The 26,457-nt window shown below is 42.2% G+C and overlaps 1 protein-coding gene across 1 annotated transcript; it reads right to left on the bottom strand.

The window, feature by feature from the left end:
• Positions 1–366: 366 nt before the first annotated feature.
• Positions 367–26,179, bottom strand: SNX16 (sorting nexin 16). Its single transcript, XM_080646402.1, has 8 exons — positions 25,994–26,179; positions 24,151–24,625; positions 19,656–19,742; positions 16,241–16,389; positions 10,574–10,643; positions 3,662–3,798; positions 3,018–3,137; positions 367–2,416 (listed from the first exon to the last, which is right to left on the bottom strand). Exons 2-8 carry the CDS (start codon positions 24,523–24,525, stop codon positions 2,320–2,322), a joined length of 1,035 nt encoding a protein of 344 aa, XP_080502528.1. The 5' UTR covers positions 24,526–24,625; positions 25,994–26,179; the 3' UTR covers positions 367–2,319.
• Positions 26,180–26,457: the final 278 nt, after the last annotated feature.

Below are 26,457 nucleotides of genomic sequence, written 5' to 3' on the forward strand. Positions count from 1 at the left end.
GCGAGGAGGGTCACGCAGACAGGTAGCTGCGTGAAGTCAGTGTGTCATTGTGACGTCTGTGAGCCCCTGAGGACAAGCTAATTTTGTCTGTTTCCTAATCCCCAAATCCCTTGTTCTTCCAAGTTACACATCCAAATCCTTCCTAGACTAAGGCCACTGTTCACTACAATATTGCACACAGCTGAAGCAGACTACGAAGGTGGTTTATCGGAGGAACATTCGCTAGATCAATGTGCTTAAAATGGCTAACGTCAGCATGGCAGACGGATGAGCGTTTAAAATGCTACGTTTCATGGTGGTACTACCTATACCACCCTGAATTTCTCGAGGGTTAAAAGATTACCCACAGAAGAGTTCTGTTTCAGTTTTGTTCAGTCTTTTATTAATGTTGGGGGCATTTGAAGTGCCTCCCACCTTTTCATGAAGACTTGCTATAAAGTGTAAACTGGAAAACACTTCCGCATTGTGGAAAGCAGCCGCTAACGACAACCAAGTTCACACGTTGGGCATGGGGAAGAGGACGAGGAGGCCGGGGTGGCAGGGTATCAACATCGGACACATTCTGTCACACTGAGAAATAATTTATTTATTAAACAAATATCACACTGGGAATCAAATGCATTACAAAAGTAAAAAAGTAAATTCGATAAAGGGATAGTGGCTGACCTAATTAATGAGTTTTTCTTCACTCACCCTAAACTTTAATAACCACCTTCCGAAAGGCTGGATTGTGCAAGTGTGTGGTTCACTGTAAACAGATGTGTAGTGTTATAATATCTGGAATTTAGTGTAGATCATTTCCATTAGACTAAAAATCATATTAATTTAAACGACTGGTCTCTTTAAACCTTTTTTAAGCCTCGAAAAATGTCTTAGAGAGACGAGGGAGCAGGTGTCGGTCCGCTGCCCCCAGGACAGAGCACATCTCTGGCCCACTCTGCGGAAAACAGTCTGGGACAGAGCACCCAGGGGGCATTGTGACCCAGACTTTTAAAATGTGTGGAACTTGGTTAAAATGCAGTCTCCTTTCCAGATCAAAGGCCAGCAGCAGCCACTGGATCTGTTCATCTGTGCGAGTGGAATTTTAAATAACCCCGTCTTAGCAGTCATCGAGACATGGCAACTTCCAGCAGTGAACAGAAATGGGGATGGCTACTCCATTTCCCAGCAAGTTCCCCTCCGTTTCCAGAAAGTATATGGAGTTCAATATACCAAGTGGGATCTCAAAATGCTAGCATGAGTACGATGCTTATTAACAGCAATATGCAAAACAGTAGAAATAAAGTAACTTATTATAAAAATGAAACAAGGCACTTTTGACAACTGTCCGCGAAGCTGAAATGAATACTTTTTCCTAAAGCTGACTCACAGACCCCAGGAGACTTGTAAAAAGTGCAGGCCCTGACTCTACTCACTAAAGAAATTCACCAGTTCAACTTGGCACGGAAGAGTTTAATTACCATAAAGTGCATCACTTGGCTAAATGTATTAAAAAGAAAACCAGCCAAGAACAGAGTATAGTAACATATGTACACATGTGGGATAAAAAGGCAATGCCAGGAGCCAACATAGTTAGGAACTTGGTAGTATATATGTGTATTTTTTAAATAACTCCCTCTTTACTCAGAATCTCTATTTTCAAATGAGTATGCCTTGATTCGCAAAAAGAGGTAGTGTTCTGAAAGAGGCAAACTCCTGAATCTACAGGTAAAGATTTAAGATGACGATTATGTGGAAAATAAACAAGTATAACAATAACCTGGGATGCTTAGTATAGTATTTTGATATTAATGAATTATAGGCTATTTAAAATAAAGGCTATTTTATATAATTACAGCTCTTTCAAATAATTTTCCTTTGGTACCAGAAAGTTTCCTACTTTTAAATAGCAGTAACGTTCTAAATAAGCAATATCTATTTGGAGATGGTAAACATGTAAATATTTAGAACAATTCTTCACCACTGACGTAAACTGTCAGTGAAACTATATCATGTCAGAGGCACAAAGGAGTATATGATAGCAACATGCAGTTCCTTTCCATCTAACATAACTGGTAATTTAAACACCAATTAGTTTGGGGCAATATACTGGCAAAACACCAAAATAACTTATGCACACTATAAATACAAAGATTGAATAAAAGACAATTTAAAGCATCAGTGAATATATTTCCTATCCCAATAACTTCTCTTTATGTAAACTTTATACACATGCATTCTTGATGTTTTCTGTAAATGCTTCAGTCTTTTTATTTTTCAACATTGGCCACTCTGCTGGGAAGTTGCTGAGCTGCAGAAATGGCAGGAGCGCCACATGGCTCAGTCCTCCTCAGCATCGTAGGCCACTTCTGCCACTTCCACCTCTGCTGCGCAGGCTTCGGGCGCACTGAGACGGCAGTGCGGCTTGTCATCAGCTCTGAGAAGAAGAGATGTGTGTCAGCTGGGTGAATGCTATCACCTTTAAAAATGGAAGAACACTGAAATATTAATCAGAAATGTAACATTTTTCACGTGTCAGTGCCAGAGAACTTTCTGGAGCTGTATTTTTAATTCCTCAGCTCTCCCAACAAACACGTATCAATAATAATTAGTAATTATCCTACAAATTTGTTGTCATAATTATAGCTTAACCATTATCACTGAAGTATTAATAATTAACTTGGACTTATATGCAATAAAAATTCAATAGGCTTTAAAAAATACTATTTTTTGTCATTCTCGTTGTAAAGATTGACATTGTGGGAGATTAAAGTGATTTATCAGGATTTACAAAAAAATTAATTAACTGACTCACAGCCCAGGTCATCAGACAGAGCTTCAGTTTCAGTGATAAGAAAACACGCAGCGGGACCCTGAGCCTCGTGTGTAGGACGGCCTAGAACACCCACCGTCCTCCTGTCTGCTCAGGAGGCTCAGGACGCAGTGCGCAGGGAGTTCACAGAGATACCCCATCGAGCACTGGAACACTGTCCCTCCACTGCCTCAGGCTAGGCTGCAACGGACTGCACATTCCACACCTGGACTCTTCACCCAGGACTTCTGGCTCAGCCTCGAGCGCAGGGACCGCCACCTTCGGGACGTGCTCGCCTTCGGTGCCTGACCAGTGCGGCGGCTCCTCGCGGTCTAAACACAGGGCTCTGCAAGGGAATGACAGCCGCAGGTTACCTTCTTACCAACATTGCCGACTAAGATGTTCACTGCGGGAATACTGCAGCTCTCCTGGCTGACACTGTCAGGTCTGAATGCAGTCACCCGGCTCACGAACTGCGGACTGGGAGGCCACAGAAACATTAGTGTTCATGCTTAATTTAGAGCGATTTTAGCACCAATACATGGTGACGGGCAGGCAAACTGCAAGTTTTGCATGTGAAAATTTGGCATACATGCCTAGAAACAAAGATGCCATTTACATAGTTAAAATGAATAATGTTTATCCTGTTGAACAGATAGTGGCTTATTATCCTGATGTTTCCCATCCTTCAAATGTTCAGGCTCCTAAATAAATAATCAAAAGACAATTTTCTCAATCTACAAGGAAGTACGCCTGAAGTCTATGACTTTGGGATTAGAAATTTCCTACATCATACGAAAATACAAGGCGTCTACCCAGAGTATTGCGAGCTGACTTGGTCTGGCTAGAAGCACAGGTATGGCAACACACCTGATCCTGCTCTCTAGCGTGTCTATACGAAGTTGCTTCTCACCGAGCAGTTTCTTCAGTGATTCCACCTCTTTTTGTTTTTCAAGTAATTCTTTCTGAAAACGGTAGTTTGTGTCCTCTAAAGTTTCGCAGAAAGCCTTAGAAACAAACAAACAAAAATCATGTGCAGGAAAAAAGTTAATTACGTATATAGTGTCTTTCTCAAGATCATGAGAAGTCAAGGAACATGGACAATCAAGATAATAGGTTTGCAACCTAAACAACTTGTCTGTACCTTTTCTGGTCTCTGCTATCTTAGCTCTTCGTCTGAGGAGAATATGTGGTAGATCCTTCAGTGTAATGAAAAATTACTAACCACCACTGTATGAGTTTCTAGTCTCCTTAGTCTATTTTTGCCCCATCCTAAATAATTATATTTTTTAAAAAACCTGAGGCTATTGATTCCATTTGTATTATTTCGGTAATAGTAAACAGAAATAGGAGAACCCAAGATGGCGGCATAGGTAAACACCTAAACTGCTGCCTCACACAACAATTTCAAAACTACAACTAAAAGACAAAATGGACACCATCCAGAACCACAGGAAGGCTGGCTGAGTGGAATTTCTACAACAAGAAGGAAAAAGAAAAGCACACTGAGATTCAGGGGAGCTGTAGGAGGCAGAGGTGCTGAGATGGGCGCGCGGAGAGGACTGGCAACTGAGTGCGCGGCTGGCTTTCTCAACCAGGAGGGAGACAAAAGCTCCCAACTGCACTGAACGCCAGTTCCGGGCGAGACCCTGGGGACCCAGACTCATATGGGGTGAAACTGGACTGTCAGGAAAGAGAAAAGCACACTGAGACTCAGAGGAACTGCGGAAGGCAGATGTACCGAGGTGCGCACACGGAGAGGGCGGGCAACTGAGTACGCGGCTGGCTTTCTCAAGCGGGAGGGAGACAAAAGCTCCCAACTGCACTGAACTCCAGTTCTGGGCCAGACTCTGGGGACCCCGACTCATTTGGGGAGAAACTGGACTGTCTGGCAGCAGGCGGAACTCGAGGGTGGCTTTCTCTCAGAGGTGCTTGCAGCGATTACCGCGGGACACTGAGACACAGGGGCCTATTAGGCAGAGCTGACGGGAAAACCAATGCTGTCTGCTCTGCCCTGAGACTCCGCCCCATCCAAGCTGAGCACAGAGGCTTTTGCAAGTCTTGTCTCATAAGGGTGTCTCCAGCACAGAAGATCTCCCATCGTAGACATAGATGATCCTCACAGCCAATTGGCCTGGAGGTCAATTCCTCCCACTGATACCAACAACAATCAAGGCTTAACTACAACAAGACTGTGCACACAGCCCACAAAGGGGTGCACCAAGAGTGTCCACCTCAGGTAATTGGATTAGGCTGAGCCACTGTGCCCTATAGGACACCTAGCACACAAAGCCACTCTATAAACTCAGGGAAACAGCCAAAATGTGGAGACAAAGAAACAGATCACAAATGAAAGAAATGAAGGAAAGCAAACGACTGGATATAGAATTCAAAACCACGGTTATAAGGTTTTTCAAGAATTTTCTAGAAAAGGCCGATAAATTTAGCAAGACCCTCGAGGATATGAAAAAGGACCAACTAGAAATTAAGCATACACTGACTGAAATAAAAAATATTATACAGAGATCTAACAGCAGACTAGAGGATCACAAGAATCAAGTCAAAGATTTGAAATACAAAGAAGCAAAAAACACTCAACTGGAAAAGCAAAAAGCAAAAAGAATCCAAAAATATGAAGATAGTGTAAGGAGCCTCTGGGACAACTTCAAGTGTACCAACATCCGAATTATGGGGGTGCCAGAAGAAGAGAGAGAGCAAGATACTGAAAACCTACTTGAAGAAATAATGACTGAAAACTTCCCCCACGTGGTGAAAGAAATAGACTTACAAGTCCAGGAAGCACAGAGAACCCCAAACAAAAAGAATCCAAAGAGGACCACACCAAGACACATCATAATTAAAATACCAAGAGCAAAAGACAAAGAGAGAGTATTAAAAGTAGCAAGAGAAAAACAGTTAGTTACCTACAAGGGAGCACCCATATGACTGTCAGCTGATTTCTCAACAGAAACTATGCAGGCCAGACGGGAGTGGCAAGAACCTACAACCAAGATTACTCTACCCAGCAAAGCTATCATTCAGAATTGTAGGGCAGATAAAGAGCTTCACAGATAAGAAAAAACTAAAGGAGTTCATCACTGCCAAAGCAGTATTATATGAAATGCTGAAAGGTATTCTTTAAGAAGAGAAAGAAGAAGAAAAAGGTAAAGATAAAAATTATGAACAACAAATACTTATCTATCAACAAGTGAATCTAAAAATCAAGTGAATAAAAAAATCTGATGAACAGAATAAACTGGTGAATATAATAGAATCAGGGGCATAGAAAGGGAGTGGACTGCCCTAACTGGTTTGGCTCAGTGGATAGAGCGTCGGCCTGCGGACTAAAGGGTCCCAGGTTCGATTCCGGTCAAGGGCATGTACCTGGGTTGCGGGCACATCCCCAGTAGGGGGCGTGCAGAAGGCAGCTGATCGATGTCTCTCTCTCATCGATGTTTCTAACTTTCTATCCCTCTCTCTTCCTCTCTGTAAAAAATCAATAAAATATATATTTAAAAAAAAAAAAAAAAAGAAAGGGAGTGGACTGACAATTCTCGGGGGGGTAGGGGTGTTGGGGGTGTGGGAAGAGACTGGACAATAATCGTACACCTATGGATGAGGACAGTGGGAGGGGGGGTAAGGGCAGAGGGTGGGGTGGGAACCGGGTGGAGGGGAACTATGGGGGAAAAAAGAGGAATAATTGTAATAAACTGAACAATAAAGATTTATTAAATTAAAAAAACAAACAAAAAACAACCAAGAAATAGTGAACAGTTAATCCAAAAGAATCTACAAACTAATGAGGATTTTAATTCCTCAGCACTATTAACCAAGGATGTGACATATAAAATAAATATACAAAAATCAATAATATAAAAGCAATAAATTAGAATATAATAAAAAATCAATTATGATATAAAAACATAAGAGTAAATCCTATAGCTTCCCTTAGAAGTTTAAGGAAAAAATTTAAACCTTTATTGAAGGATTTAAAAAAAAAGACCTAAGTAAGCAAAGATCTCACAGGAAGATTCACTCCTATGAAGGCAGCACTCTTCAAAATTATGGAAGAGCATGTAGTCAGCTTAAGGAACAAGGCAGGAACCCTTACCTGCCAGACACAGAGATGCTAAAGCCACAGAATGAACAACCCATGGACTGAACAAACAGACAACCTCAACGAAAAACAGAGTGATGAGAGAGAGAGAGATCGAGAGAGAGAAAGAAATTCTGGATTTGAAAAGTACAATAATTGAAATGAAAAATCAACAGCGGCCTGGAGATGTCAGATTGAATCAGTGAGCTTGAAGATGGATCAACACAGAAACTGTCCAACTTGAAGAACAGAGGAAAAGAAATGAAGAAAAACGAACAGCACCTCAGAAACATGAAGTACAATATAAAGTGTACAAACATACACGTAACAGGAGTCCCAGAATGAGAAGGGTGGAAAAAAAGGACTGACAAACAAATCATGGCCAACAACTTTCCAGGTCTGATGTTGAGCATTAATCTGCCAAATCCATCCAAGAAGCTCAATGAGCCAAAGTATGATAAACACAAAGAGAGCCGTACCTCAATACATCATAATCAAGCTGCTGGAAGTCAAAGAAACAAACCACCTGGAAAGCAGCAAGGGCACCGTGACCATCGTGCACGGAGGAACGACAATGTACTCAAAGGCAGACTGCAACAGGAACAGTGGCGTCCAGAAGGCATGGGGATGACACAGCGCACCGCAGGAAAAGACCTGTCAACACTCTATGCTTCGAAAATGGACATTCTCAGAAGAACAAAGACTGGAATTTGCTGCCAGCAGACCTGCCTTCCGAGAGATACTACATGAAAGCCTCGAAGCTGAAAGGACTGACTGACACCAAACGGTAACACCAATCCACAGGAAGGAAACAGTGCATCTATGACGAAAGATAGAAGAGTGTGTAAATGTTTTTTCTCATTTCTTCTCTTAAGTCCTTTAAAAGACAAAGGATTGTGAAAGAAATAATTCCTGCACTGTATTGTTATGCACAGGTTATAAAATATACAACAGCAGCAACACAGAGGGAAAGGCAAAGAGAACAGTCTGGAGGCAAGTGTTTAATTCCTTGGAATTAAGTTTTATTCTGAAGTAGACTGCATTAAGATGAACACTATAATACCTCGAGCAGACACTAAAAAATAATTAAGAAATAACGAAGAAAAATGTAAAAATTTCTACAGGGGAATCAGATGGCAGACTTACTTATTTCACACAATGAAACTAGGCAGTCAAGGGGAAGAAGACCCCAACCCTGAGAAAGAGGAAACAAACTGCAACATGGCCGACGTAAAGGCAGCTATGTCAGCGCGAATACAAGACCAGCACCAGCCACATGCGATGTATGACAGACAGACTTCAGACTGACAGACACAAACAGCGTAAAGCAAAGGATGGAAGACGCTACGCCACGTACACAGTAGCCATGAGAGTGGCAGTAAACAGGACTGTGGTGTCGACAGGAGGACAGGGAACTAGATGAAGAAAATTAAAAGTCCTTTTATTTTCATTTGACGTTTGCTAAAGGTTTCAACACAAATCAGTCAAGGGAGTGACATAATTAGATATCTATAGGAACTTGAGACTCTTACCTCACACCTTACAAAAACATTAGTGTGGGATTGGGCCAGAGACCTAAATTATAAAACTTCTAAGAAAAAAAGTAGGAAAAAAATCTTTGTGACCCTGTATTAGGCAAAGAGTTCTTATGATACAACACAAAAAGCATAAGCCATAAAATAATAAAATGAACTTCATTAAAATTAAAAAACATTAACACTTCAAAAGACCAATAAGAAGATGAAAAGACACATACAGACTGGGAGAAAATATTTATAAATGATGTATCTGATAAAGGACTTGTCTCCAAAACAAAGAACTCTTACAACTCAATAAGACAAACTAAAAAAATGGGCAAAAGGCTTAAGTAGACAATTCATCAAAGAAAACATGAATGGCTGAAAAGCCCATGAAAAAGTGATCAATATAAAAACATCATTAGGGAAATGCAAATTAAAACTATGAAATACCACCACACACCCACGAGAACGGCTGTAATCCAAAGACAGATAGTATAATATTATTTCATCAATGTGCTGGTCGTTCAGAGCATGCCCTAGCCTCACTCTGCGCTCTGCAGCCTTCTCTTCCACTATCTCTGCATACACTTGGTACAGGCCACGTGTAGGACAATAGGGAGTGGTGGGGATTGGAGGATGCTTGCTCTGTTGATAAGGGCAGACAGCTCATCTTGAGATACTTGAAGCCTATGGGAAGGGAGACCCAGTGGCGGCGCCAGCTCTACCGATCTTTCAAGAGGAGCTGGGATGTAAATTTTAAATGTAAAATCACCCTAATTTTTAAAGCCTAGAAAAAAGAAAGACAAAATATTTGTGAGGAAACTGGAACTTCATACACTACTGGAGGGAATGTAAAATGGTACAGACATTTTAGGAAACACTTTGTAAGTTTCCCAAAAAAGTTAAACATGATTTGCCATATAACCAAACATTCCTCTCCTAGGAATCACCTCAAAAGAAATGAAAGCATAGGTCCTCACAAGACTGTTTCTAACAGCGTAAAACTGGAAACAATCCCACTGTCCCTCATGGTGACTGGGTAAGCAAGATGTGGTGTATGTATACAATAGAAAACCATTCAGTAATAAAATAAACGCAGATGACTCTCAAAAACATTATGCTAAGAAACTAGATGCAAATATTATGTTTTTATATATATAGAATGTATATAATGTTATAAATACTGTACATATAAAATTATGTAATGAATACTGATCTTACATAGGCGCACACACATACATACATATATATAGTGTGACTGTATTTATATGAAATATCTAGAAAAGGCAAATTTGCGAGTGAAAGCAGACCAGCGGCTGTCAAGGGCTGGGGCAGACTGACTGCACGGCTGTAGGACTTTTCCAGGTGATGGGAGTTTCTGAAACTGGATTATGGTAGGGCTCTAAAAATGTACTAAAATTATTAAATTGTACATTCACAATGGAATAGCAAATAGCAACTTTTATGGATAAAGACTTCAATAAAGCTGTTTCTAAACAGCCATGGTATTCACTCTAATACAAAGAACTGACTCAGTTTAATTGAAAACATTACAAACCTACCAATTAAATCTGTTCCACTTAAGCACCATTAAACATTTGGGGAAAAACTTAAGAGAAAAATTCTACTAATCTATTATTACCAAATCTTCTTGGATAATCTAGCCAATTGCTTCAAGAAATAGGCCACTTTACCACGTCAATTAGTGTAATCTGAGCAGCATCAAGCTTGGGCTAAACTGATAATAAGACAATACCTTCTACCTCTGAAAGTAAGTTTTCACTTTGATTTTAACTGTAGGTTCTTGACTTTGATACTCAGACGAAGAAAACTCAACATACAAATAGCCCTTTTAAATGCAGTAAAACAAATTTGCAAACATTTTTTTTTTTTTTTGGAAAAAGTAAAAATAGAGGATAAAATGCAGGACTTAGTTTTAGAGCTACACTGATGATGCGACATGTATGAGTTTTATGTTTTCACTGAACAGGTCCATGCATGTCATTGAAAGAAAACTCTGGCTCAAACACTAAAAAGCTTTCTGTGCAAAACCACCATGGTCTGCAGTTATGATATCTGCTGTTTGCTCTTCCATTCCAGGAACAATGCAGTTATTGTGCTGAGTTATTGTTCCTCTCTTCATGTGACATAGAACACGGCACTCACCCTGCTTTCTTCCAGGCTATCGAATGGACCCGGTGGATCGTCCAGACAAAGAAACTCTCTCACCGCCAGGCTTTTCAAAGGGAAAAGAAAATTAGCTGGGGTACAAATAAGTTTACCACAGACTGCAAAAAGCAAGTAACTTTGAAGCTATACCGTGTTTTAAGCAAGTGGCTGCTGATATACCAAAATAAACGAGCTGGGTTACGTGGCTTCATACAAGTAATCAAACATAAACATAAAATACAAAGAAGCTGCAGAGATTTTAAACTATTTTCTACAATCTTATGATCATACATAGCGATGGGGAATTTATGCGACTTAAAAACTACAGGATATAAAACATAATTCGGAATAATGCTAAAGGGACCAATCTAAGTGATGAATAGGTAAGAGATGGTCTCTTTTCAAAGGGATGTCAGCTGAAGCAGTCTAAAAAGGCATTACCCTGTTATGGAGAAATAACTATTCTAACTTACACGTCATTTGTTTCTTTTTAGGAGATACACCTACAGTAACATCTAAATATTTACTCTGAAAAAAGTTAACAACTTTCTTGCAATCTTTTTTGTTATATTAATTTACTTAAAATATATTTTCTTAAAGAGTTCAAGGGGAAAATTCTGACCATGCCATTGCTGAATTACCATAACTTTTGAAATAATGAAATATGGTATTGTTATGTTTACACTCTGGAATTATCAGAAATAGGTTAAGAGTGTAGGAGATTAAGCTCCCTTTTTACAAAAATAGTCCACTCTCTAAAAGCAATTTTGGACAGAGACAACTCTGTGCATGTTAAAACATAAATGTGGCTATTTACCTTTTAAGGCATAAAGGACAGGAATGTAATTTCTAATGCACTTTATAAAGGACACACTGACCTATGCTGAAAAGGGAATGGGGACTTGGGGTTCAGCTCAGGCCAGATAGGTTGATGATGACAGGGGACGGCCATGAAGAGAAAAACGGAATTTTTTAGTAAAATCTTCCCAAAGAAAAATAACATGAATTAATATAGAGTAGTAGTGTCAAGAATGCAATCCAGAAGATCCGAAAGAGGAGCAAATTTCTGGGCTGTAAAATCTTGACAATATAATAAAACACACACACACAGTCAAGGAAACAGAGGAAGCTGGCGGTCCCATACCCACAGAAGAACAGAGATGGAAGGGATCTTAATGTGGTGCAGCTTTAAGCACCATGGCTTGCTTTCCATCCCTTTAACATGTTCGGCCAAGAAACACGTCCCTGAAATGGGGACTATTCCATCCTGTTTGAACCACTGAAACTTATCCCTTCCCGCAGCTTCTATTCATGAGTCAGTTCTGCTTCTTGGGACCCTTCAAGATAAATCTAAGTCCTTTTTCTCATGATAATCCTAAAATATGTCAACAGTGTTATATTTCCTCTAACCTCAGTCTCCACGAAGCAATACTGATACACTAACATTTCCTTTCCGTTTCGTATCACAAACTTAATTGACTACTTAAAGCTTACAGGGTCTCTGCATTCATGAAGCCAACATTTTTTTCCAGATTTACTGAGGTATAATTACAAATGCACACATTTAAAATGTACAGCTTGATCTGATATATGCACATGCTGTGAACGGCAATCAAGCTAATTAACGTTTACATTACCTCACATTTTCCAAGTACGTTGTAAACACAGGGCAACGTATCTTATTTAATTTCCACAACAATCATGTACAGTGAAGATGGGCCCTATTTCCAATTTTACAAATGATCCCAAAGTTCAGAGAGGTAAAATGACGCACTCAAGGTCACACAGCACAACGTGGTAGAGGCAGCTCTTAAATCTCTTCTGAGTATAAACATGTGCCTTTTCTACCTCTGAATTCTCTTCTCTTCTCTTTTGGTTCATTTGGACTCTCTGCCCTTGCCAGGCACCTCTCTCACCACACTCAACCAGCCTGTGTCCCTCGTTGATCGAGGTTTCTGGAACACTGCCGGTGATCTGACAGCATAGAGAACAGGACCACCTTCGTTCTTTCGGTTTAGATATTATACTTCCCACCTACCCATTATTTACATCGGAAAACCATCTATTAGGCAGAAATGAGCTACTGGAAATAAATTATCTCGAGATTGAGAAGTCGAAAGTTTGGATGACACCCTGAGATGATGGCTTTTAAGACTGAAAAGCAAAGTGCTGAGCAGCATGGGCAATGGCCCTTTTAATACTTTCAGTGTTTAACAACCTAACATGAGACATTATTTTCTCATGGGCTTAGACCCCGGATGTCCTCATCCTTTACTAACAGTTTTATGTTCACAAATTACTCTAATTACTGGAAAGCTGCTGGAGGAAAAGAAAACGTGGGTAAGGGAATTCACGTCTCTTTTTATACCTTTACTTTATAGTGGCAATTCAGCCACGATCAGCAGTGATGCCCACAGGGACTTGGCTGTAGGAATCTGTTTTTGGAGAGGTTTTCCATTTCATTCTCCTTCCCTAAAAATCCTCATGACCTAGGGCTCACCAGAGCTCTACTCAGATGAAACCCAATGGACTCCCTAAGTTTTTTTTTTTTAAACATCACCTGAGGATATATTTATTGATATTTTAGAGAGAAAGGAAGGAAGGAAAGAAAGGAGAGAAAGAGAGAAAGAGAGAAAGAGAGAAAGAGAGAGAGAGAGAGAGAACACCCCAATCAACTGAACCACCCGGTCAGGGCTATGGGGCTAAGTTTTTTTTCAATATAGTTGAGTTCTATTCCATGCCCTGCTTTCTCTAATCTGCAGCATTAAGGATGAAATTTAAACTGGTTTTACAACTCTGACTTACAAAACAGTTTTCAGTGGCTCACATATGTTCCTTCTGCTTCAAAGGCCTGGGAGAGGCGTGTCATGTTCGCCAGCTGGCCCTGCCAAGCAGAGTGACAGGCGCTCCCGGACACTGGGCTGGAGAAACGAGTTCCTCCTCAGAAATCCCGATGCCTTTCTCCCTAGCGGAGCCCTTGCCCTGCGTGCTGACTGGCGAACCTTTAGACCTGACAGGTGTCTGACTGCTATGTGCCCGGTTCTGCTCAGTGACTTCCCGTATGTTATCAACGTGTGCTTTACAAATAAGTGAAGTGAGTTCAAATCAAATACACCAGAGTCTGTTATCACAGAGTCTATGGCTTAAACAGAAGTCATTTTATTTATTTTTAATGGAAGTCATTAAAAAAAGTCTTATACTTAAAAAAATTTTTCCCCTGACAGGTTCAACTCCATCCCTAATCTCTCTCCTGTGTTCAACCCTTTACACTGTGCTTCTGTTGGACCTGATGATGAAGTAAGTCAAGCACCAGGACAGGAGGAAAGCACCTGACTGAGGGAACACCCAACGCCTGGAACTAAAGGTGGGGCAAGCTCCGCAATTCCTAGTCCCTTTTGTTACCTTTTGTCGCCAACCGGTGGTCCGTGAGGTCCGAAAGGTTGGCGACCGCTGACCTAGAACCTAAAACTGTCTTAGGACTGGGAAACGGGAGATAAATCAGGACCACAGGTGGCCTCCTTCCGCCTGTCTTTATCATCCCGGCAAATGTGCCTTAACTTAAACTCTTCCTTCGATCCTCTTAAAGAAGTTTTACTGTATTTTCAAACTTCTTAAAAAACTGCTTCATCTAGTGAACCTTCACCTTCTATTTATGCTTTATTTTCCTTTTTTCTTTCATAGGTTATGTATCAGTTTACATTTCACAATTAAAAAAAAAAAAGACCAGTCATTAATAGCTAAATGTGCTCTTTATCTTAAATATTATACTTTAAAAATAAAATACACCCCTAAAGCTAATGCTGACAATTCATTAAGAGGTCAATTAAAAGTTAGGTAGAAAAATGTACTAAAAATACTAGATACTAATTCCGTCAAAACAAGATTAGGCACCAAGGGTCACTGCATGAAAATATTATTGAGGGATTCAGACAGAAATATCAGTTAGTATTTGCCATTATTCCCCACCAGTTAAGAGAAATATTTTAAAAAATGACATTAAACGCCACCCTGAGGATAGGCATCGGGACTGGGGATCGAGGCAGGTGACAGTGGGGGTCACAGCGTGGGAGCTGGCTTATGGGTGCGGAGCTCATGTTTGGCTTCCCGTGGGGGCCTAGTTCAGACCTTGATTATCTCACCTAGTCACTCTTAGCCCACGTGTGCCTTATTCCTTCTAACCCAGAACAGTACTCCAAACCCCAATGCTATTGCAAACCCAGCTGAAACCCACCCGGCCTCCTGCAGCAGGAGGGAGCACAGCCAAGATCTTGGTGTGGCATAAAGCACCGCAGGCGTCAGGAGCGCCAGGCCCCTGAGGAAGCGGAGTTTTTACTGGCGCTGAAGGGTGTACAGGAGTTGTCTAGGCCAGGCTGGATGGGCAGGAGTGTGAAACTGCCTCTCCAGGAAGGCCTGAGGGACAAGGAGCAAGGGGACTGTGCTGACGGACAGAGGAGGACAACAAAACACAGGGTCAGAAAGACAGGCAGGGAGGCGAGGAGCAGGAAGAGTCCAACTGCATTACAGAGAGCACGGTGCTGCCGGCGGGCACAGGAGTCCGAGGGGATGAGGGAGACCAGGGGAAGCTTCCGCAATGAGCAAGGTGAGCTACCAACACTCATCAATAACTCGGTGTTAATGGAGGGACGGGGGACGGTAGAGAGTTGAGTGGAATTTAAAACATAAAGGAAGGGATAAGGGGCTTTGGGTAGACAGCTGCTGAATTTGGGGGGAATTCTAGAGAGTCAGCTGTTAAGTCTGTTTTCGGTTCAGGTCACTGTGAGATACCAGTTGTCGAGGAGGCAACTGCATGTGGACCTGAGAGGGGTCTGGCTGGCAGTTCCTTTTTTAAGGAAAGTGCGGGAGGTGGGCAGAGGCCTCAGGTAGCCATCACGCTTGGGCAGCACACATTAAGAAGCACGCTGTGTATTATGTATCCCAGGTGATATAAAGAAACTGAGAACAAAGGGTAGACAAAGTGAGACAGGATGGCTTTCTTGTCTCCCATCCTTATGTGACAAACTATTAGAGTTACAGACACAGGTATCTGTATATGCTATTGCTGCCTTGCAAATGCTCTCTACTTTTTTTCAAAATAGTTTTAATTTACTTGATAATGTAAGTTCCAAAATTAGATACCCAGCTGGTATTAAACCACAAAGCAATTTTCTTGTAAATATATTGAGAAGCAAAAACCCATATAGATCCTTTCTCTCCCTTTATAATGGTTTTTGGTATTTTCGATTTACCTTCTATATAAATTAACCCAATTTCACAATTTTCATATTTTTACATTACTTTGAAAAAACATAGAATATATTACCCTAAAAATTATATAGTGTCATATTAGCCAAAAATGTGAAGGCCACTTTAACTGATTGCTAAAATACTAAAAACTAAAAATCAAGTTAACAGTTGAATGTTCTGAATAGATGATATGCTGAATTTTTAACTTTGCTGACTTTGTAAAAGTTAATACAAATCAAACACCAAATAAAGTCCTTACTGAAAAACAGCAAGAAAATTCCAGGCAGTGTTTGTTAATGGACAAGTAACTATACTTGTTTTACAGACTTTGTTCCCCTGCATATGGTCCTACGCTTATTCTTTGGTTTTAACTAGCTGTTGAAATGCATTTATAACCTCCTATTTCAGTTGGTTACATACCAGTGCGCAATGTCCTTGTGAGCTACTAAATTTTGAAGAAATGCTTGCAATCCTAATTTTCTATCTTCTAAAAAGTCGGCATTGTAATTATCTTTAAACCAGCGTTTTGGTGGAAGTGCTAATCGAAAGCCTGGAAACATCTCTTTTAACTGAAAAGGAAGAAAAAAGAATATACATTGTTCAACTTCGTTATACCAAGTCTACAAAATCTATTCTGTTGACTAGGTGTAACTGTTCATGAAATAAGCTTAAAATAGAAGAACTGAATCAAACAAAGCTTTCTGCTCCTTGTTTTACTTGACTTCTCCCAGTTGTGTGTACACGGGGGTTACAGTTGCTCCACGCTCCACCTCCTTGTCAACACTTGCATTGTCTGTCTTTATAATGGTGGCCATTCTAGTGGGTGTGAAGTAGCGTTTCACCTTGGCTTTAATTTGCACGGCTCCGTTGACAAACGGTGCTTATGTGCATCTGTACTAGCATATCTTCTTTGGTGAATTATCTATTCACATCTTTAGACCCTTCACTTTTTAGAAAAAAATTTAGTTATTTGTATTTTTATTAAGTTGTAAGAGTTGTTTTCATACTACAGATATAAGTCCTTTATCCTATGCATGACCAATATTTTCTCCCAGATTGTGACCCATTTTAATACTCTTCACGGAGCATATATTTACAATTTTAATGTTATCGAATTCACCCACTTTTGTCTTTCATGGGTCATGCTTTTTTAGATCCTAAGAAATCTTTGCTCACTCAAAGGTTGCAAGGATATTCCTTTATGTTTTTTCCTAGACATTTATAGTTTTAGCTTCTAAATTTTGGTTTATGATCCATTTTGCATATTTGGCTTAAATTTTACTTTCTTAGGGAGAGACTTTTCCAACCTGCTAAGCTGTGTTAGATTTGCCTTTATACACTCTGTTCAAGTAATTAACTGTGTAACAAGTCACCTCAAAACACAGCGACATAAAAGAACCACTTATTAGGCCATGGACCCTGTGGGTACAGGAAGGCTGGCTTCTCTCCGTTCAGCAATGAGCTGGGAACTCAGCTGGAACATCTGAAGGTGGGAGCTGGAATCTCCTGAAGGTCACGCCCACGTGTAGAAAATGATGCTGGTTGCTGCCTGAGACCTTGGCTGTGGTATCAGCCACAATCTTAACATGGAATGTCTTGGATTTTCTCACAGCAGAGAGGCTGGGCTTCAAGGGGGAACATCCCAAGACAGCAAGTCAGGATGAAGCTGTGTACTTTGTATGACTGGCCTAGACAGGCAGCATCGCTGTCCTTTATTGGTTGAGTAGCCCAAGCTCACCAGGTTCAAGGGGGAGGGGATATAGTTTCAACCCCTTGATGGTCGGTGGCAAGATTCTGGAAGAGCATATGGGACTGAAATATTGCTGTGAACATTTTTAGAAAAGACAACCTACCACAAATTCGCAAATCACCAACTTATTTTTAAATGCCATTTATCACAATGTAAATAACGTTTATTAATTTTGGACTCTCCTAGGCCAGTGATTCTAAACCTTGGCTGCACACTGGAATCACCCAAGGAGCTGTGAAAGGTATTAATGACTACGTCCTACTCTGACAGGTTTGCATTTAATTAGCTGGGGTGTGGCCTGGGAACTAATTTTAAGAAGCCTCCAGGGAAGTCCAAAGGACATCTGAGGTTGAAAGCCACGTGACTGCTCTGTGATGATTCTGTCGTACTCACTGCTGCATCCCTCATGCCCCGCGTGGTGCCTGCTGCACTACAGCAGTCAGCTGTCTATGTTCTCTAAGTGCATGGACGCAATAAAACCACGTACATTCATGTTTCTGTTCTTAAATGTAAAACTAAATGCCACAAGGTAAGAAAAAGGACTGACCAAAGGGAAAAATCCACAACATAAAATGTTAAGTAAAAGACATAAAGAAGCATGTTTTGTCTATATTTCCATAAATACGTGAAGATAAAACAAGACAAAAACCGGAAAGCAACCTGGACTATTGAAAACCTTGATTTGATTTCAAAATGTAATTAGATATTTTTGGTCTTGGAATTTTATTATTTAATGTTTGTAGTGAAAATAATAAAAGCCGTGAAGAGGAAATAAAAAAGTCTTTTTATTAAGTTTGAGCATTAAAATTTAAATGTCCCATATGACCACATGCATAGTTAGGCGTTTTGCCTCCTTAAAAATTATCCTTAGAGGAAGAAGATGTCCCACAATTAACTCCTCACAAAGTGTTTATATTATGGGTACTTTGTATTATAGATTATGGGTAATTAACAACTTTATTTTGAATAAAGTACAATTTGGAAACTACACATTAGCTTAAAATACCTTGAATAAATGCTAGTTTTTATCTTTCATTATATTAAAACAACACATTTCCTGCAAAAATGACATAACAGGCAGTTGATGTTTCTATAAACAAGTCTCCAAAAAAGGACCCATGACTTCTGCCCCAGTGCTGCTGTTGTGATTTCGCCACCTTTCTCAGTAAAAGGGATTCTGCAGCTGTAATTGGGATCGCTGGTGGCTGACCTGAGCACAGGGACAATATCTGTGAGCCTAATCTTACCACAGGAGCACTTTAGGTTGAGCTTCCTTGTGCTGGTGGCAGAGGAGAAAGTCTGAGATGCCAGCAGGAGGCCCGGGCTCCCTGCTGCTGGCTGGGAAGCTGGCAGGCCTGCACAGGGACCGGACCGGAGAGCGGCTCCTGGAGCTAAGCACCACCTCTGGCTGACAACCATCAAGGACGCAGGGACCTCAGTCTGACAACCCCGAGAAAGCAAACTCTGCCAACAGCCTGAATAAGCCTGGAAGCGGATTCTTTCCTGGAGCCTCCAGATAAGAGTCCAGTGGAGCCAAGAGCTTAATACTGACCATGTCTGAGCCTCAGCAGCTGACCCAGCGGAGCCCACCCAAATCAGTGGTCGGTAAACTCATTAGTCAACAGAGCCAAATATCAACAGTACAATGATTGAAATTTCTTTTGAGAGCCAAATTTTTTTAAACTTAAACTTCTTCTAATGCCACTTCTTCAAAAGAGACTCGCCCAGGCCGTGGTATTTTGTGGAAGATCCACACTCAAGGGGCCAAAGAGCCGCATGTGGCTCGCGAGCCGCGGTTTGCCAACCACTGCACTAGGTAATAAACAGGTGTATCTTAATTATATTTGTGTTAATAAGGTTGATATTTTCACATTTTTAGTTTTTGTTTTCAAAAAAGAAAGCTATATGTAGAGATGGGACTTCAGGCTATTAAAGTGAAATGGTATTTTCTTAGGAACTAGCAAAGGGTTGTCTTCATTTAAATAATTCACAAGGAAGAAAAACCACAAATATAACAGACGAACTGTCCGAAACAGATAATTATTCAAAACTGAAAAGCTGGTTTTAGATTTGTTAAGTACTTACTTTATCATTAAGCCGGGAGAAGTCAGTGTATCTTCTGAAAACTACCCAGCTTTCTTCTGGGTTTTTCTTTACTTGTATCTTATATACCTACAAGGGGGAGAGTTAAAGATATATGTAAAGATACTTAAACATTCAAATCAAGTATCTAAAAAACTTTTACTCGACAATGTAGGTCCTAACAATTACTATGTAAAAAAATCAGAAATGATTTAAAACGTGAAATGTACAAATATTTGAGGTAGGCACCAAAAGCAAGATTTTTTTCTTAAGAAACAAGACTATGATAAATTTGTAACAAAATGCCTTTTTTGGTGCACACTAATAATAAATAAACTTATCAGTTTCCAAAATATATTTTATGCCACATATTTTAAAACTAATAAAAAGAATAACTCATGCCTAAAAAAGCTATGAAACACAGCCAGTCTTGTCTTATACAATCAAATTAATTTTTAAACTCAACACTTCAAGGCAAAATTTTGAAATAAATTTGATATTTTAATCTTCAGAGCTGAAATACAAGCTAAAAAATATCCACATTAGATAAAAGCTTACATTTCTATAATTATGCACAATTATCTAGGCTATTGAATAGAAAAACTTGTTTGAAGCATGTCACTATTTTACAAAGCTTACAATAAGAAAAACTAGATTCTATTTTTCATAAGTATAGAGTTTACTCTGAGGAAGTACTTTTTATAACAGAATCTCAAGGAAAGTGTGGTAGTTTCTGGCACAGTATTTTGGGCTAAGCTATGAAGACGACAACATCTGCCAAACGACTGACACTCTTCTAAAGGGTAACTTGTCCTGAAGTCGGCTGTGCCATCACTTTCCACTGTGGCTCTGAAGCTGCCCTTCAGCGTGAGGCTACTGCCCACCTGAAACATGACAAGTCCACGTTGACAGTGCTGAGTGTACAGGGACGGCACACCACCCTTGGGTCTCCCCCCTTACAGACTGACTGCTCTTTCAGCTTTAAGGGGAGAACATCAAGGGTTACGGATGAATCTTTTAACCTTGAAGTAAAACACAAGTAATTTATCTGTGTAACATATAAAAGTGAAGACCCTTTAAAGTGTCCAGAAAGTCCTGATCTGAGATAATCATAAGGGGGATCAAAGGTCATAATGCCTGGCACTCAACAGGTACTCAAAAAATGTTAAATTAATGACTAAATGGACAGGACTAATCTTGTATCTGTTGATACTCTTTGAGGTCTTGAAAGACTTTATATGCCACTGCCTTAAATTTGCCTGTGAACTTACATTTTCACACACATCACCTCGATGAACCAATGCGAGGATATGAACCACGAGTTTATTATAATTTCGAAAATCACTCTAAAAAAGGTCAGACGCGACTGGCTTGGCTCAGTGGTAGAACATTGACCTAATGAACCAGGAGTTCGTGGTTTGATTCCCAGTCAGGGCACATACCCGGGTTGTGGGTTCGATCCTTAGTGTGGGGCACGCAGGGGGCAGCCGATCAATGATTCTCTCTCATCATTGATGTTTCTATCTCTCCCTCTCCTTTCCTCTCTGAAATCAATAAAAATATAGTAAAAATTATTTTTAAAAAGTCAGGTTCATGAAGATTTCTAACACATCATCACTCTGAAGATAATTTAACTGTAAAGATTGTCTCTTCATGAATTTTCTGAATGGTTTTTTTCTTGGAGGTCCTTCTGTACTGTTGTAAAACTGCAGCATGAAATGCCATAAACATAAAAACTCTACCTCAAGGAAATACAAGAGAAAGAACAAGCTATTTCAACTCATATGTGAATTAGCAAAGTTGCTGTATACATAATCACATAAGCCAGAAAAATACAAACTAGCAAAGAAAAAAAGAAAAAAAAAGAAAAAGCAATACCTACACACCTACACATAAATCTAACCAAAAGGTGTCAGACCTCTCTCTGCCCTGAACACTACAGACCATCATCATAAAAAACAAATGACGCCCAAACCGGTTTGGCTCAGTGGACAGAGCGTCAGCCTGTGGACTGAAAGGTCCCAGGTTTGATTCCGATCAAGGGCATGTACCTTGGTTGTGGGCACATCCCCAGTGGGGGGTGTGCAGGAGGCAGCTGATCGATGTTTCTCTTTCATCGATGTTTCTAACTCTCTATCCCTCTTCCTTCCTCTCCGTAAAAAATCAATAAAATATATTAAAAAAAACAAACAACAACAAAAAAAAACAAATGACGACGTGAATGGACTGAGCTCACAGATTCCAACTCAGTACTGTAAAGATGTCAGTTTTGCCAAGTTGGTCTGGGTTCGACCCAATCCCAAGGTCCAGAGCAGCCACAGCCCTGAAGAACACCACAGCTAGAGCATGAGGGCTGCCAGACAGCAAGACCCACCAAGAAGCTTCAATAATCAGGACTGTGGAGTTGGCAGCGGAGGGGAAAATGGAACCCGAAACAGACCCACACATTTATGGTCATCTGATTTGTGTCAGAAGCAACATGCAAATGCAGAGGAGAAAGAGTGGTCTTCTCAGTAAAAGCCTGCTCACTGGGACTCACATGGAGAAAGGAAGGTCTTGACCCTGCCTCACACCATGGAAAACACTTAATTCCAGATGGTTTTCAGGTCTAAGTACGAAAGGTCCATCGATAAAGCTTTCAGAAGAAAACAGAGGACGTTGCCCAGTGGGAGTAAGCAGAGTTTAAAAAGTGCTGACCATATAAGAAAAAGTTAATAAACTGGACTATATGAAAAGTAAGAACTTTTATTTATCAAATGCATCATTAAGGGAGTGAAAAGGCAAAGCAGGGAGTGAGATAATATGATACATGTTCTGAAAAAAGACTTATGTCCAAAATGCATAGAAAACTACGAAGTAAAGTGGAAAAGGCTTCCCCACAGAAAAATGAACAAAGATCTTGAACAGACCCTTCACAAAAGAGAATATCCAAATGGCCAAAAATGCCTTCAATTTAATTAGTCATTAAGAAATGCAAATTTAGACCACAATGTGATATCACTCTACCCACTAGAATCGCCAAAATGAAAAAGATGGACAACACCCTATGTTGGGAAGGTGTGGAGTAGCTGGAACTCTCATGTACTGCCTACGAGAGTGTACATTAGTACAGCCTTTCTGGTACACTGTCCGTATCTTCTAAAGCTGGGTACATGGTCCAGCAATTTCAATCTTCAGCTGATATCAAACAGAAATGCATCTATGAGTTTACTGAGTGACAAGTACTAAACGGTTCATAGCAGTCATACTTTCAAGAGCCTCAAACTGTTAATTATCCAAGTGCTCTGCAACTGGAGGATGGATAAACATTCACATAAAGGAATAGTACCTATACTAATAATAGAGGAATATGCAAATTGTCTGGGATGCCGTCACAGTAACGACCAAATAACTGAACAGCAGGCTGTGTGGGGCGACCAGGCTGGCAGGGGGGTTAGTGAGGGATGACCAAATGACTTAACAGCAAGCTGCATGGGGCGACCAGGCTGGCAGGGGGGTTAGTAAGGGACAATCAAACGACTGAACAGCAGGCTGTGTAGGGCGACCAGGCCGGCAGTTGGGGGTGACCAGGCTGGGCGGGGGGGCAGTTGGGGGTGACCAGGCCAGCGGGGGGGGGGGGGCAGTGAGGGGCGACCAGGCCGGCAGGGGGGACAGTAAGGGGTGACCAGGCCAGCGGGGGGGGGGCAGTGAGGGGCGACCAGGCCGGCAGGGGGGACAGTAAGGGGTGACCAGGCCAGCGGGGGAGGGGGGGCAGTAAGGGGCGACCAGGCTGGTAGGGGGCGGGGGAGGTAGTTAGGGGCGATCAGGCCAGCAGGCAGAGCTGGTTAGGGGTGATCAGGCTGGCAGGGGAGGCAGTTAGGGGCGATCAGGCAGACAGGCAGATGAGCCGTTAGGAGCCAGCAGTCCCAGATTGTGAGAGAGATGTCCGACAGCCCGTTTAGCCCTTATCCTGGGGATTGGGCCTAAACCAGAAGTTGGACATCCCCCGAGGGGTCCTGGATTGGAGAGGGTGCAGGCTGCGCTGAGGGGAACCTTGTGCATGTATTTCGTGCACCGGGCCTCTAGTCAGTAATAAAAAAGTGCTACCTAGGATTACATGTAAGGTCAAGGAGGAGTCTCACAAACACAATGCTGAAGAAACCACACCCAAGAGTATGCGCCCCATGATTCCATTTACGTAAGGTACACATAGGCAACATTAAAGTAGTCTGTCACGAAAGAGGGTGCTGACTGGAGGAGAGCTTTGTGGTGGTTCTGGATGCTAGTTACGTTTTCTTGACCTGTGTGCTAGTTTCACATATAAATCTGGTTTGTGCCAATTCATTCAAGTAAGACAAAAGTTTACTACAATGACAGAATTTAGAGTGTAAAAACCACTTGAATTTCATCTTTAAGAAATTACAAGTACATACTAACATCAATCAATTTAACACAAGTGTAGAATAAGGTGAGTCAGTCTTTCACTTTCTACTGGTGTACAGCAAAGGTCGATACTCACAGTAAATTTCGCTCTTTCTTCCATCACCTCGTAACCCAGAATAGTAGGGGTAGAAGGCCTATCTTCCAAATTCGCTGTTTCAGGATTCTGTTCTTCACTCTCCCTTGGTCTAGTGGAATACTCAATGCAAGAATCTGCATTTGTAAACTTAGTCCGAAGGAGGGGGCTGCTACAGACCGATGAAGCGCTATCCCTTTGACCAGGTGCACTGGTCTGTTTCATGGTTCCTGTATTTGAGTCTTCCAACTGGCCTTTGGAAGAGTTTGAGCTTGTTGAGATGCTCCCCAAAGAGGAACTTCTTTGGTTTCTGCTGGTTGTGAAGCTGGAAGCAGAACTCCCTATGGGCATGGGGACTGGGACATAAGGAGTTGCCATCTTCTTTGGGGCTTTGCAACAAATCTGCAAACTGCTGAGTCCAAGCACTTAGAGAACAACTGATGTGCAATCCATTATTTTCTTCTTGGGAGTTTGCTATCTAAACATGAGAAGAACATATTGAAAGATGGGTTTTAATCCGCAGCATTAACCAAAAGAAAACACAATGTTCATATCCATTCCTTTTAATTTTGTGGCACTTTATTACTTTATTGGAATGAAAACAGGCCCCAAATCTCTTCTTTTAACTGCACCATGTCAGCTCTAAGGACTCTCATTTGCAAGGCAAAGAAAGCAGAACGACTCCACGCCCTTTTCCTCACTCTATTTCTTTGTGACAGATTTTTGCAATGTTTATTTCAACCTTCCTGAGGCTTTATTTTCTGCTTACAGTCCTGACAGTACTATACAGGACATAGGGAGGGAAGGAACATTATTCACATCACCTTTTGACTTAATTAGTGAAATTCTAAAAAACCACCCAAAGGAATAAAGTGAGACAGAAGCTCAGATGCTACAAATATCAACTGCTCTTCAACTAACAGGTCATTAAGCCCTGGATCGAATGCATCTGAAAAAACACCACAAACTTGGTCAAATTAAATAATCAAATAAGCCCCAATGAACATGAAACTTATCGCCACCAAGACAAAATGGTTCAAAGTTTAAATGTTCTTCATAGTTTCCAGATACCCACTGATTCTGCTATGCCATAAGCTGAGAGCACAAACCGCTCTTTACAACGCACACTCTAACTTCTGCTGTCAGCAGATCCAGTTGATCTTATCTCAGAATAATTTCATAATCATACGAAGAAAAGGTTTACCACTAAGATGTTAAATAAACTGAGAGCCAGTCGCAACTGCAGACTAGTGACGTGACAGCTGCGGGTCTGCCTGTCGGGCGGCGACCGCAGCGGCGAGAAAAGTGGGGAAGGGCGGCTCGCCCCGGGAAAGGTGCTGAAGTGAGAGTTTTAGCCCAGCACGTGGCTGCGGGCAGCCTTCCCCGCCCGCTGTCAGGACCTGGGTTCAGCAGCGTCCCGGTTCCTCCCGGTCCGCAGCCTCAGCCCGCCCACGGCCCGCGGGGCCGCCCGGCGCCCGCCACGCGCCCCCTGAGGCCACAGGGCTGCGGAGGACGCAGGGGCACCGTCGCCAGCACGGACGCTTCCTCACGTGCTTTCGCCCGGCGCCCAGACCCACCCGGAAACCCTCGGGCAGGTGAGGGACGAGCCGGAGCCACTCGCCGGTGACAGCAGTGGGCGGCGAGGACAGCGGGGACACCAGGCGCAGCCCGCCCCCGCCGGGGTCCCGGGCCCCGCCGGGGTCCCGGGCCCCACGACGGTCGCGCCCTCGCCGCCCTGCGCCCCGCGGAGTCGGGGACCGCGCGGCGCCCTCCCCCGAGCCCGCCCGCCACGGGGCGCAGGTGTTGCCGCGCGGGCGCCCTGGACATTCCGCGGCCCCGTCCCCACCTGAGCCACTCCGCGGTCCCCTTCCAGCACGCTTCCCGTGACGGTCACCCCGACCGCCGGCACCGAGCTCCCTGTCCCCACCCACGCCGCGCGCGGCCTCACGTGACCCGCAGCCTGCAGCTCCCGCCGCCCGCCGACTGCCCGGAGCCCACGCCGCGGAGCGAGGGGCGGGGCGACCACGCACCCGGAAGCGACGTCACACGAGCCCCGCCCCCGGAGGCGTTGACAGGAGTTGGGCCAGGGCTCTGGCAGCTGGCTTGACCCTACTTTTGTGGTAAGAATTCTTTTGCCTCTGCCCTGCTTTATTTGTATACATTTAGGGAAACTCGGGCTCGGTATCTAGTTTGCCCGACAAGGAATGAGAAGGCGACCATTCCCGGGAGGAACTAAGGCCAACAGGGGACTGGGCTCCTGCTTTGCATCATGGGACTTGTAGTCTGCACCAGCTTGGGCTGGTTCTGGTA

This window comes from Plecotus auritus, assembly GCF_963455305.1.
Source record: "Plecotus auritus genome assembly, chromosome: 11".
Taxonomy (NCBI): Eukaryota; Metazoa; Chordata; class Mammalia; order Chiroptera; family Vespertilionidae; genus Plecotus; species Plecotus auritus.